General features: G+C 34.4%; 1 protein-coding gene across 1 annotated transcript; it reads left to right on the top strand.

Moving 5' to 3' along the window:
* Positions 1-11,407: 11,407 nt before the first annotated feature.
* On the top strand, positions 11,408-12,089 carry LOC119643804. Its single transcript, XM_038043308.1, has 3 exons — positions 11,408-11,456; positions 11,697-11,898; positions 11,957-12,089. The coding sequence occupies exons 1-3, from the start codon at positions 11,408-11,410 to the stop codon at positions 12,087-12,089; spliced, it is 384 nt and encodes a 127-aa protein (XP_037899236.1).
* The last annotated feature ends 2,847 nt before the right edge of the window (positions 12,090-14,936 follow it).

The following is a 14,936-nucleotide window of genomic DNA, read 5'->3' on the forward strand; positions in this document are numbered from 1 at the left end:
GCTCTAATAAAAACACTTCCAATTGCACAATAGATATAAAAAAAAAACAAAAAAATAAAAAATAAGCATAACACACTAACTGAGACACTGAGCAGCACTGAGACTTTGTGCCTGCAGTATTTTATCTGCATAACTTGACTCAAAACAAACAAGTGACTTTGTTGTTTGCAAAATATTACTGAAGAAAACAAAAGCGAGTTTATCATCCATTTGCACCGCACTTTCGATACCCAATTGATTATAGTTCCTAGGCCTCTCTGTAAAGAAAAATTAAGAAAATTTTCATTATCGGTTATAACTACTTGAAACACATTTCAAGACATTTTAAGAAATTCTTGCTAACGATCAGCATGAATTTCAAGCCGTTGAAGCCAAGTTGCGTAGAAAGAATGTTTTCTATAAAAGATTAGAGTCGTTCAAGAAATAAAATCTAAACGCACTTTTTCTCCTTCTTACAAGTGAACTACAACGAGGTCAAGCGTCACGAAGTTGCCTTGTTATGGTTCAAAAATTCCTCTGAACGCTTTTAATGGTAACTTGATAAAATATCAATCGATTACATGCAGAAGTTTTACGATTTTCAGTACCTTTCTCTGAAGAAGACAGCATCGAATTCCAAGATTGAGTCCTGCAAAGCACAAATTCTTTTAAAACCCACTTGAAAAAATTTCTAATTTAGATGTGATCACTAAAAGTAGTTTCACTTGCATTTAAATATAATCCTTAGGGAACTAGTTTCTGCGCTATGCTCGTCCAAATTGTCTTTTGCGAAGAAAAAGTACATTCCTTCGTGCCTAAGGGCTTCAAAAACGCAAAAGTTTGTTTCCCTTCCTTATTTTCGGGATTCATTCGAATACAAGTAGACACGAGTTATAGATGTTTTTTGTAGCATCGTAACTAAGTTTCCGAGATTTTCTTTTTTTAATGAATCCATATTGATTTCACCATGCAGAGCGGTGTCGATAATTAAAATTTGAACAATTCACAAGACTCTCACACCTTTTTATTTATTATTAAATTTGTCCAAGTGTAGCTGAGACTATAAAACAAGGAAGTTGAACGAGATATTTCTTTGATACAATCCACACAGAATTTAGTTTCATGCGATTAAATCACCAGAAATTACATGAGATTCACTTACTTTTCATGACTTAGTGATTATTGAGTGATATATTGACTTTTCTGGTGGACTTAAATGGGACTTAAATTTCGCACGTTGCTTGAAGAGTTTTACTGGCTCAATAAATTATCTTACATTTATTCTATATCTTCCCCATCAGCAGCCTATGACTTTTTACGGCTAATTTCTTTAAAACTCCTGCCATATAAGATATGATTACAATGTTTACGCGCTATAGGAGGCAAACCCGATCAGTCGTCGAAAATCTTACAATGTAATCGTAAGAATGGCTTATTTGAATTTTTTTGAATCTACATGATATTAACAAAACAACATACATCCCTCCCTCAGAAAGTATTGCAAAAACTTAAGTTTCAAAAGATGCTAAGCTTTATTGTGGAAATGTCAAATTGAGTTTCGCAACAGTCAGATTATCGTACCCATTATCGTACTTCGGATCGTGTACGTGATGTTGCTCTCACTGCTATTTTATAATCAGCCGTTGCATCATGTTTACACCATAGAGAACCACAACGCGCAACACACTCTTTACAATCATGCATATCATCCGTTTAGATATTTTCCTTAAATCTAAGAAATTTCGAATTTTTTCTTTTTTTTATTACCGATTCCTTATACGTAACATTTTAAATTTTCCATTGGCCTATATAAAAACTGATTTTTTCTTAAATTCTTTTATAAAAAGCATTGTTTTTTGATAAAGCATTTAACACAATAAGGCAACTTCTTATATTTATGGGCTTTCTTTGTCACAGACAAAATTAATATACCTTTGAAGTGATAGGTGTAAATATCAAAAAGCAACATCGAATATCCATAGAAAGCAGATGTGAATTTGTAGATCATAAAACTCTTCTATTACGAGATAATTTTCATGTGTATGTATGTAATAAATGTTCGGAAATATTTCCGCAAATACGAACTTCACCTGTATACTGAACTGAAGAAAATTTATATAAAAAATCTTTAACATATATTATAAGATAGAACATTTAGATATGCTATGATATATATATATATATAGACATATACATAGATATATGTAGGTATATAGATATATAGATATATGTATAGATTTATACATGTGTAGATATATACATATATATATATATATATTGCATATATGTATAGGTAGATGTGTGTGGGTGCTTATACAAATATATTGCGTTTACCAGGAAGTTCTGTCCGTTCCATATAAAACAGGTTTCAACAAGTACGTCCGCATTCTTTCGAGGCATATCCGTCTATCTCTTTCTATCACTGAATGTAGACATACTTATATAGCAAAAATGAACTAAAACTAAGATGATTCATGTTAGTATTAGAGAGACACGATCTTGTAGTCATGGCTACTGATAAAGTTCATTTACGCTACTGTCTTTCCTACGAATTCCAAACAGAAGGAAAAGCCACAGTAACGTGTAGGAATTTATTGAAAACGTTTGAGTGGAGAAACAGTTCCGGGTAGAAAATGCCATGAAAATGGTTCGAAAAATTTCATATAGGCGATGACGATACTGTTAGGATCATGTTAGAAGAAAATCCTCTTTTGAAAACATCGAATGTTGCGGAAAGGCTTGATTCAGTACAACAAAACTCATTTCACACCGTATTCGGAAACTAGGGCTTCAATCTCAGAGCAGTGGAGTTTCTTTGTCCGTGGCTGCAGTGAGTGTTCAGCCAGTAAAGGTTTAACAATTGCTTAGTGGGCGCACAGTCATTAGGTTGCGGACACACGTTCCCGTCTCTTCCTCTTCTCTCACTTCTTTTTGATCAACCCGGTATTAGAAATATCGGTGACATCCACTGATTGACTGGTGATTCAAAAATAAAAATATATATATATACACATAGGATGGCATTCAGACGTAGATAGGAATTCTTTACTGATATGACCATAGATGCATCTGGCCAAGTGAGAAGATTGACTTGAACAAATAAACGCTGCTAACTACACTTATTCCCGTTTAGGGAGAATAACGGAGACTGAGGAAAATTTATGAACATTTAGTTGAGATAGGATAACACTGAAGTCATATGTAGATGGATGTTTGTTTGTGTATGTTTGCAAAAGGCAACTATAAAGTTTAAATAAATATCTTATAAAAAAAAATAAATGGAATTGTATTACAAGATATTTTTATTATTTTTCATTTCCATTAAACGGCAAACGACAATCCGCATTCACATGCGATTGTTCGGTAACCGTAAGATCACACTCAGCAAAGCGTCCTTGATGTCGTAGGTAAGTGCTTTCCTGTATGAGGTAAAACGACACAAGCGAATAAGTTGTGCAAGGAAATGTTCATTTTTTTTTCAACTTTAAAGAACACTACTTTTGCATCTTCATCCCGTATCTCTCTACAAAATGAACATTGAAATCCGTACACTTGTGCTTACTTACATACCTGCGTGAATAGTAATTGTTGTATGAAGAACAGTTGTGCAATATATTTTTTGTTACTGCATTGTTGCGAGATGAACGATGCTGAAAAAAGGCGATGTAAGCGCAAGAGCTTATGTGTGCAAGAGCCAAGTGTTCCTCGTATGCTATGCTATACAAAGGCAAAGGACTTGCGCGCGCTTTATGTGACAAATCTGTGGTAATAACATAGCGGGGAATACTCTTTAATGAACACTAATTGCCATCGTGCCACAATACACCACTGATGCTCCAAAAAGCTTTACTTGTTGTTTGTTTACATGTCTGGTGGTTGCGGTGCATCTGCCTGTATAACCAGTACAAGCGGATATTTATTGTTTATTTGAAAATGTTCAATTGAACTTTAAATGCATAGAAATTGCTACCATTTTCCGTAGTTCATAGTTGAATAGTGGCGTCATGCACTTAACAATATTTAAATGTTTAAAGCGTTTCAGTATCTTCAGTATCAGTAAAATATTTTTATTAACAATTTTTCCAATTCAATCAATCGTACGAGTTTAATTATTGGAAAATATTTTAAAAGAAATAAATAACAAAATTAAATTCGGTCGGAACCGAATCGTTTACACCCATCACTCATTGCTCCAAAAAAAGACAATAGAAGAAGAAAAAATTTTCACGCTCTATAAGGTGGAGTGGGCGCAGCTAATTTTTTTCTATTTTCAAAATAAAAGTTCTTTTCGTGTAGGCGAGTCCTTTGAAAAGTTTAGGTCAATTCCAGATTCCTTTCGAAATTCGTTGGCGATATCTTTATTCTCGCTAGCGGGAGAATGTTTGCCACAAATACTACAAAGTCGCGCAAGCAGACAGATGGACAGACAAACAGGCGGACATGTTTAAGTGCATTCCAAATTTAAAAACTGGCCAAGAATTTATAAACTTTATAGAGATATAAAAGTACTGAAAAAACAATTAAATTTTGATACACTATAATATTGAGTAGGCGTGGTCCATTTTTTTTTTATTTTGGAATACAAATGCTACAGCATCGTCCGTAGAATATGCGTTCAATGGGTTTGGGCATTTATTTGATATAGTTTATGAGTAATGAGCAAAAAACCAATTTTTTATTCCTTTTGCAAAAACAGGGATGTTCTCACTTTACGTGGTGGTATGGTCGTATTTTCATATCAACCTACGTGCAAGAACATCCAATGTTTTTAAAAAATTTAAAGTCGATCGCTTCATTTTTGGGGTCAGGAGAATGGACGGACGGACGGAGATGCTTAAATTAGATGAAAATTTGATACTTATTAAGAATATATATACTTCTTGGGGTCTCTGATGCTTCCTTCTGAACGTTGCAAGCGTTTGGACAAAACGAATATATCTCTCATCTTTCGGTGACGAAGCATCGGAAGCATTTTCTTATATCCGATATCATGCCGATACTTTGTGCACACATTTGATTCCGATGACAATGCAACGTAGGTCTGGTTTCCATGTGTAATCAAAACGGTGTCCACTGTAAAGTAACAATCCCCTTGATATAGACGTCAAATGGAAGAGCTTGGAATATGACAACCTGAGGAGATATGTCGAAATGTAATAAAGTAAAAGGCAAAGCGTTGGTTATGCTTAAGAAGTAAAAACGTTTTAATCATTCATTGCAACCAGAGTTAATCAGACCAGTAATCCCAGTTGATAATAGGGAATAGGGCAACGTATTCCAGCTTAGCGCTTCTAATGTCTCCTCCCTCGCTGTATGGGGCCAAGGTTCGTCAACCAGAAAATTTACAACATCATAATTTTTGGCAGATCCCGCCCAGCTCACCTGGACATTTAGATTAATTGTCTAGGTTATGCGATGCGCTCAGTTCGTATTGTGATTATTTTGGTTTTGGATCCCATAACGCATTTTCTGTTTATCACCTTTCACGGCGAAGTAAAAATATCCTTCGAATTAAGCAAGAAAAGCAAAGTTGCATGCAAATGGTTTTTTTTTCAGCATAAAACTCGACCTATTCAATATATTCGAAAAACCACGTTCTGTACACTTTACGATATAACCTCTATTTACTACGCAAAGTTGAAATACAGTACAGTCGTGGATGTCTAAAAGTCACAGTTTCAGTCACTACCTTATAGAGGTAAGTTAAGGTGTCCCTGTGTCCCGTCTCTTGACAAATTTATTAGGAAACAAGTCAATACACTGTAATGGGACAGAAAGCACCCTACACTACTCCGCTTAATTCAGGTATTCATACAATGACTTTTCAAAATAAAAGACTTTTTGGGAAGTGGTCGAAAAAGTGGCGCAGACCGAACCATTTTCAATAGCGTTCGTCGTTGGGCCCCAACCAAATCATCAATATCCCGCAAAAATGGGTTGAAGGTTGAACATAAGAAGACAAGACTGGCAAACAAGCTTAAAACGATTTAGCAAGTGATTGTGAATCGATCGGTACAACAAAAGGTGGGTCTACAGTTATATAAAACAAGTAAGAAAATTGTATCCAACTGATCTTCAATATATACCCACCAGGTTTATCCTAAGAAAGCCTTGAAAGAGATGCAAAAAGTAAATTTTCACACTTTACAGCATAGGATGGATGCGATTAATTGCTTCCATCTTTGTGGAAATTTTTATCATATATCTGTTAGGAGCAGAAAGCAGAGGTGTTCTCAGTCTAGGTTACATCTAGGTAGGCACATCCTTCGGCTGATTTGGCCCGTTTTCACGGCATATTTGAAGTCGTCAGCTTAATTATTGAGGGGAAGGGTTACCTCAGACATTGTCCAACGCGACAGACAGACTTGCTTAAATCGATTTATAATTTGTTACTGCTTAAGAATGTATATAATGTCTGGGACCTTTGAAACTGGCTTCTGGGTGTTTAATAAAAGGACAAAAACTGTTGACAAAAGATGTTTAGTATAAATCTTCATTGCGGCAAACTGGAACGGCCTAGAGTTTCTTTTGTATGGCTATCTATAAATAACTAATTAATATTTTAATGTCTGTAAAAGTCGCCCTTGAAAAGGATATTGGAAAAAATTGAAGGAAAGGATGTTCAATACTTTTTATACAAAGCTGGAAGGGATGCTTCTCATACTAGTTGTCGTTTTTTGTACGTTTTGCTTAAAAGCATAGAAAATTTCTTCAACATTTCAAATTCATTAACATTCACGGGATGTGTACATAAACGTTGTTGTAAACGTTTATTGTAGCAGGTGTTTTTTACGTTCGTCAATAAAACCGTTCTCTATATGAAATTTTATATCGTCAAATATACATTAATATATATTTGTTCATTCAGCTCCACTCAAATTTGTACTTTTACCTGTAAAACAAAACAAATAAAAACGCTATAGTAGAACAAGGATGCCATTAAGTACCCTATACCTCTTCTTCAAAAAGTAGATTTTGTGATCATGTAAATGTTATCAAGTAATTGGTTGATCGGTTTTCATAGGGAAAGAAGTGAAGGACTCCTAAATTTGAATCAACCAAAATTTGATAAAATTAAATTTTCTATCATTATTCCTCATCCACTTTTTTCTTCTGTTCGTGAATGATCTCCCATCTATCTTGCGTATTGCCGATGGAAGTAATGTGAAGGACAACAAACCAAGAAGAAGCGAGCTACGTTTAGTCAGGCACTTCTACACGGATCATAATTTCCTCAGATTCAATGGGAAAAACATAGGTACGTTCGATATCGTTTCATGCAAGTTCTGCCAAGCGACGAGTGAAACGTGCCATCAGATTCTATGTGAATGTGAGGCCATCTACAGAAACGGGCAACATGTATTTAGTGAACATTTTACAATGATGGACGCGGTATGTTGTTCCGATTCAAAGAAGTTGGCGGGATTCGTAAAAAGCCTAAAACGAGAGGGCTAGGGGCATGGGCGTGTACAATAGATCTTCTCGATCGCGGTAAGTCTTGCCCACGTAATTGATAATAATACCGCAGAATATTTGTTAGACATAAGTTAGAGGAAGGTTCACCCTTAATTAAACTTAAATACACCTAAGCAAGATTAGAATACGTTAACTATCTTTGCAGGAAAAACATAAAACTTTCAAAGCTACTTAAGTGAAACTAAGAGATTAATACATCAATTAACCATTCAGTTTAATTCCCCAAAAAGTTTCCTTTTCATCGCTACCTGTCAAGGAGAATTCGTGATATAACTCGTTAAAGTTTTTGCACATGACGCGTAAGAGTAGAAATCATAATTTGTATGACATTGAGGTAGTATAATGGGCTCATAGTATCTTGAGATCCTTACCAAAACGCTAAAGTCAAGCTCGTTTGATGGGAATGGGGATACCATCCAAAATCACTCAATGTGAACAAGAGGTGTTGCTTCTCCACTGATTCATGCTTCCCAGAGTTGCAACAGTAGCTAGGACACCACACTGCCGCAGCATATTCTAAGCAAAGTCTCACTAGTATATAAAGGATGCCGAATTCTTTAGACCATCTTTGAGTAAAATCTAGGGAAGCTCTTGCTTTGCTAATAACGAACTAAATATGTAGGTTGAAGGACGTTTTCGTATCAAACATTATATTTAGGTCATAGGCTGATAAAACCTGTAAGGAGCCACGACTCGTCTCGTTTTGACCTCACGGTTTCCCCGTCTCTGGCGGGGGGAAGGAGTGCTAGTTTAAGATAGAGAATAGGTTAGATAATAAGCTAGAGAGTAAGCTAGAGAATAGAGTAGAGAATTAGAATAGATTAAGCATAGGTTAGGGTAGAACAGTTTAGTTAGTTTAGTTAGAGAGTTGAGTGAATGATGTTGAGAGCGACGGTTCGCTCGCGGAAGTACGATTTGGAGATAGCGAATAAAGTGTGAATTCTTACAACCGACTAAGTTTATTATCAATTTCTTGTGTTTCCTGGGTCGCTGAGCTACCCCAGCCCCAGAGATATGGGCCGGAGAGGCCCTTACAAACTGTCTCCAGCGTCTGATCATGAATGAAATACGATGAATTTATTACAACAATTCTCGAGAAGTTTACTTCACATCATACACGATCTAAGAATGTCGGAAAAAGAATAGAGCGGTTTAACATCATCCGCATACATAAGCATGTGAAGGCCACTTATGCACACCATTGTTGCTGTCTAGTTCATTCAGCGTTGTTTAGCAAGCATTTAAGTCTAGCTTTAAATGCAAATCCGTTAACAAGCATAAGTTAATTAGTGAGACTTTTGATATGATATGTTTAGGCTTTATGTGGATCCAAGTCATGGAGAAACAATATGAATAGCGTAATCGATTTACCTCATTATGCTTATGCTTATGTACTCAAAATTCTTTTTTATCATTCTTGTCAGCTTAAGATCACGAATCAATAAAAACGATAGATGGTCCATCACAAGCCAAGAGCTGATAAGTTATTCTCTCTTACTGAACTCAGGCGAACAAAATTGTTATCTTTTGTTCGGAGCTTAAATTTTTAATGGAATTTTTTAAAGAATTCCCAAGTTTTCGCTCAAAAAACTTCTAAATCGAAACAGAGACCAGCTTACGAGTTTGGAAAACGCTATACATAAAGAATTTAATTTATAAATAGAATTTTGAATTTTGAATTTGGCTAATTAGCAATGAGATGTTGGAAAATTATATAATTGCACACTTTGTACACGATGTGAGATGTGATCTGCGAATATGTGGAAAGAATAAATCTGTGCTTTATCTTATCATCAATTGATCGAGAATATTCGAAAACTCCTTCCAAGCTGCATAAGGATTCAAGTTATATTGTTCAATGGATCTTGCATATATTCGAACAAAGAAATTCAAAGCAAATCAAAATGAAAACTTGAACTTTATCCGCCAGAGTGGCCGAGTAGGCAAAGTGATTTTGTCTATCAGCTCAAATCTTATGTGTTTTTAACAAAGCCGTTCCCTTAGATGCTAGTGCTCTAAAATTTTAGTCTTTGAATTTATTTCTCTCGCTAATAAAAATGTCTCGTAACACATATCCATTTATTTTTTATATAAGATATTAAAACGTTTAGTTGCCTTTTGTGAATTGCATATACGTGCATGTGTATGACTTCAATATTGTTCTATTATTTTTCAACTAAATGATCATAAATTTTCCTTAGTTTCCAGTACTCGCCCTAAAGGAGAATAAATTTTTCAGTATTTTTTTTTAATTTTTAAGTATTTCAGTGTTTGCCTGTTAAAGCCAATCTTCTCGCTTATCGTTTGCGCTGCACGTAGCTGACTGACATGTTTTGGCCCAACGAGAAACGCTGTTAAAAATGATACGTATCGGACTACTTCTTCGATCGCTTCCCATATGACGAATTATATCATATCATCGCTTATCTGTATAACTGTATAACTGTAGGATTGTGTAGAGTATTTTATGGTGTACTGCGACCCATTATTTTTTTTCTATTTCAATTTTTTTTTTTTTATCAATAATTCACATACATCTAACATCTTTTGGCCTAATTTTCAAGACTTAGAACTTCTTCCTCACCAGAACTTGAATTATAGGCGTAGTAAAACGACTAACGCCGCTTCCTAACGGAACTTTGCGTTGGCCCTAACCATTGCCGTTACCAAATCATTTATTAAGCAAAAGTTTTTTATAGCCCTGACGAATATCTCAATGTATCGTATATTATTTATTAAGAATGAGTTATGACTATCAGGCTTATTCTGAACGGCCTTCTATTTGCTTCACTTTTGTAACGCCGCGCCTTTTCTTACGCCTCCATTTATGATTTTCATAAACTAAGAAGCATGTTTTAGTGCAAAATTGATATCGAAGAGTGTTATTATTGTCACTTTTGCTTCGGAACACCCCCACCTGGACACGCAAAACACAAGCAATAGTTTTACGAATGCTGATCAATAAAAATGCCAAAATAATTAATTAATTCAGTGTTAAGTAGTGCAACTAATACAACTTTGGAAATTAGAAGTATAAGTGAGTGCTTCTGCTATTTCGCTATTGGTTGGTATCTCTTTATTATTCCCTGCATTACTTGCGATGTATGTAACATCCAGAAGGACTTGAGATATAGCCACGTTTTATTGTGGCGACAAATCACTTTCTAAATCTAAGCATAGGTGATTGTCTATCCCTTTGTCTGCGTATCCGTCATGTTTCTTTTCCTTAACCTACAGGCCGCAATTCATTCAATCATTCATTCATTCATTCAATCATTCATTCAGTCATTCTATCATTCATTCATTTATTGAATCATTAAATCATTCATTCATCCATTCATTCAATCAATTATTCATTCATTCATTGAATCATTCATTCAGTCATTCTATAATTCCTTCAATTATACATTCATTCAATCATTCATTCATTGATTCATTCAATCATTTTCAGAGATTTTGATAAAGATTGAATCGAAAAAAATGAAATTTTCATTTTTTACCAAAAACGTAAGGGGTAACATCGTCCAGTTGGCGCAAGACGATGCGATTCTCTTGGGCGGTCTTTTCATCTCGATGGTAATCGAATTGAGAGAGATGTTGACGCTTATCGTGGTCAGTCCACGAGTAACAAACACGTCCGATCGTTGTGCACCAATCTAATAATATGCGACATACCTCTAAACTGGGATGCCTGCACCGTGCAGTTGATTTTACTGCTTTCCATAGCTTTGCCGAACTGTACAACTTCTAATTGTACTCGTACTTGTGCGAATATGTTCTACAAGTCGCCCTTTTCAGCCGTTTAAAATGCATCGCAAGGAATTGTGCACAAACGTTTCAACACATTTCAATATTTCATTGTTTAATTTCACACTTATTGACATTTCCCAACGTTAGGTGTTAGTCTGCAAAGATAATATTAAATAAAAGGTGTCGCGCGATTCAAACGAAAATGACAAATCGCTATTATGTAGATCGGGAAAATTATGGGCCCGAATTCGGTAAGCTTTCTTCGAAGAAGTTTAGATCGCATTGACATTATTTATATATGTTTGAATTTTAGATGATCGTTTGATAAAGTTGGTACGAGCTCATCCACCATCCACATTATCGTAGAAATCCTGTGCGTATACAAATTTGGAGTAAAATTGGCAAAGAATTAGGAGCTCCTTGTGAGTATACGAGAAGCATATGACGCATTATTCAATAGGGGTGGTTTTCAATCGCTTTGTATATTTCAGCACGTTTCTTGCAGACAAAATGGAAAAATATACGTTATAATTATCTACAAGAATTAAAGAGCCCAGAAACAGGACAACATAATGCCAATATACGTAAAAGAAGATTTACAGAAGACTTATCATTTTTAAAGCAAGCTGCACTGGGTTATACTCCAAAGCGGGAGAAGAGTATTAGCGGCCAGAAAACGAATTACAGCAGTTCGTGAGTAGCATTAAACTTCTCCATGCAGTTTCCCTACTAATTTTCGATTTGTTTACAGAGATGCGGATAGTAATAGTCATATATTCCCTGATAATTATATGGCAGCCCATTTTAAATTTGAGGTAATAGAGATTGAACATAGCGATGAAGAAGGTGAAGAGTTTTCGGATTCTAAACCATTTACGTGTTGAATAAAGCCTTAATGCTTGTTAAATGATTCGCTACGGGAGCCATTTTTCTACAAAAAATTATTATTATTACTTCCCAAAGGAAAAAACAAAAAAAAGAAAAAAAAAATAAAACATCCATAGTTTACTGTTATGATACATGACTTAATACGGGCTTTTATTTGACTTTTATTGTATATTTCTATAAAATTTTACATATATGTGAAATTGAAATCATTGCGCTCGTGTACAACGAATTCTCTGGTCGTACAACGAATTCTCGTTGTGTTGACATATTTTTTCTTTTGTTTATAACAGACTTTTTTACACAATTTTTAATGAAATTTTCAAAGTTGCTTTTTTTTTCTTATAAAATGCCAAAAAATTTTTATTTCGTAATTTTCTTTCCTAAAAATGCTCGTGTATAGGGTCCGAGCTAATAAGAAGTTTTGAATATTCATCACAAGTAAATGAAAATCAAATTAAATATGACCAACTGCTCGTGACACATTTCACTGAATCACTCACTCACTCACTCACTCACTCACTCAAAAGAAATTTGGAGGACAAAATTCAACTATCAGTCAACTATCCTTAGATTTCAGACAGAGGAACCGGGAAACGGCTAAAGGAACGGACAATCAGACGAGTATATATGTGTGTGCATACTCTTGCATATTTTAAATGAAGCGGGAAAAGAAAATTTTACCTTCCAATTGATGGTTATAGGTAGATATGTAACTTGTTGTTATTTGAAAATACAAAACTCTTTTATATTTTGCACCCTACACCACTTACGGCATATTAATATTAAATTTGTGCATATGTTTGCAACACTCAGAAGAACTTGAGATAGATCCACCTTTTATTATACCGACCAATTCAGAATAACTTTCCGAATCAAACCAAGTTTGCCTGTCCATCTGTCCAACATGCTTTCTTTTCCATTTTGATGAAATTTGGTACAACGGTACAGACCTCTTCTGGCTCATTGGCTTAAGTTATCTGTCCACCTGTCTATCTGGTTTTCTTCTGTTCAGCCTACAAGCCGAGATTTATGCAAAAAGCTGATGCAATGTGGTGGACTGGCGTGATTCGGCTCACAAAAGAACATCACTAAAAATGGCTCCTAAAATGGGATCACATTTTCGAGGACTTGCGTTTTATTTTAAAAAGTTTTTATATTAATAAGTCATGGTGGTGTAGGGTAAGTAATGGTTTGTTACTTATTTTTTTTGTTTTTTTTTTTTTGCTAAAAATTATATATAAATTTTAAATCTGTGTTCTATGCGTTTCAGTTTTTTTTTGTTTTTTTTTTGTTTTTTGACGCGTAGTGAACTACTTGATAGAATTATTTAATAAGTAGTTAACAAAGGCACAATTCATAGAATGCATACAATTTACAATTACATCGATAATATAATAATATACTGACGTCACAACACAGATAATCGTAATGTAAAGAAAATTTCATTTGATTTCTTTTCTATAATTCTGACTTTCCGTGGCTACTGGGTACTGATGGGTATATGCTAAAAGTAAGTATATGTGTTTATTTTATTATTTGATTATTTGTTTATTTATTTATTTACTTACTTAGCGACGACATTCGCTTCACAATGCTTCTTATCGAAATCCTTTTGTTGCAGTGATAAAGAAGATGCTGGTAATTCTGCAACCGTAACCGGTCGTCCTGCATAATAGCCAGGTGCAGCTTAAATAAAGAATTTCGAAAGAATTGAAATTGCAATAATAATAAATTAATTTAACTAAATCACACGAAATGTAATACAATTTAAGTAATAAAAAAAAATTACCCTCAATTACGACCAATTGATTGTCACTACCTCTGCGCTTCTTACAATGACCCAATAACAAATAAATGATCCAACATATTATGAATATTTTAACACAAACCAATATCCAAAGTGATATACCGCCCATATTGCTTCTAATCAGATAAACTTTTCTTTGAATTATTATCTAAAAGGAAATTAAAACAGATTTCTTATGCAAAACAGAACAGAAAAAAACTAAAAGAAAATATCAGCAACAGCAATCTGTTGCGTTGCGTTCCGGTTACTTGTTATGAGTAATAAGTAAATTTATTTTGACATTTAATGTACATATGTATCGTTGAATGTGTAACAAGCATCCTATGTTTTGCTTATTATTTTTGTTATTTTTTTTTTTAATGCAACAAACAGTGTTGTCAGTTGAATTTTTTATTTTTATTATTCTGGCACATTAACAAAAGTTCAACAACAACAAGCGCACATTAAATGAAGAAAGCTTTTTCTTATACATCCGTTAGCTTTGATTTGTGTTGGCAACCATCCTTGTATATATGCATTTTCGAAAATATTTGCCTTAACTTGGGATATATTAAGTTTATGCGAATGTATGTAACACCCCGAAGCACTTAATATAAACTTCCCGACTCGGAATCATTTTCTTAATCAATCAAAGCTTGTCTGTCCGTTCGTCCGTCTGATGTATATACTGATACTGTACTGGTATCTAAAATTAGATGGTTAGTCAAGTCGTTTTAACACTTTATCAGCCGCTTATTCAACCACAGATCGCATGGAATACGTATGCTTCTCTTACGGTCCTAAAAAATTACCTTCTGATGCATATACTGGTACTGTACAGGTATCTAAGATTAGATGGTTAGTCAAGTCGTTTTAACACTTTATCAGCCGGTCATTCAACCACAGATCGCACGGAATACGTATGCTTCTCTTACGGTCCTAAAAAATTGCCTTCTTTCTATTATTATAGGGTAAGTGAACCTAATAAAATGTATTATTTCCATTTACTATATCTGTTAAAATCTTTTCCCTTTCGTTTTATTATTTTTGTAAAGTA

Source organism: Glossina fuscipes, unplaced genomic scaffold, assembly GCF_014805625.2.
Source record: "Glossina fuscipes isolate IAEA_lab_2018 unplaced genomic scaffold, Yale_Gfus_2 61910, whole genome shotgun sequence".
NCBI classification, from domain to species: domain Eukaryota; kingdom Metazoa; phylum Arthropoda; class Insecta; order Diptera; family Glossinidae; genus Glossina; species Glossina fuscipes.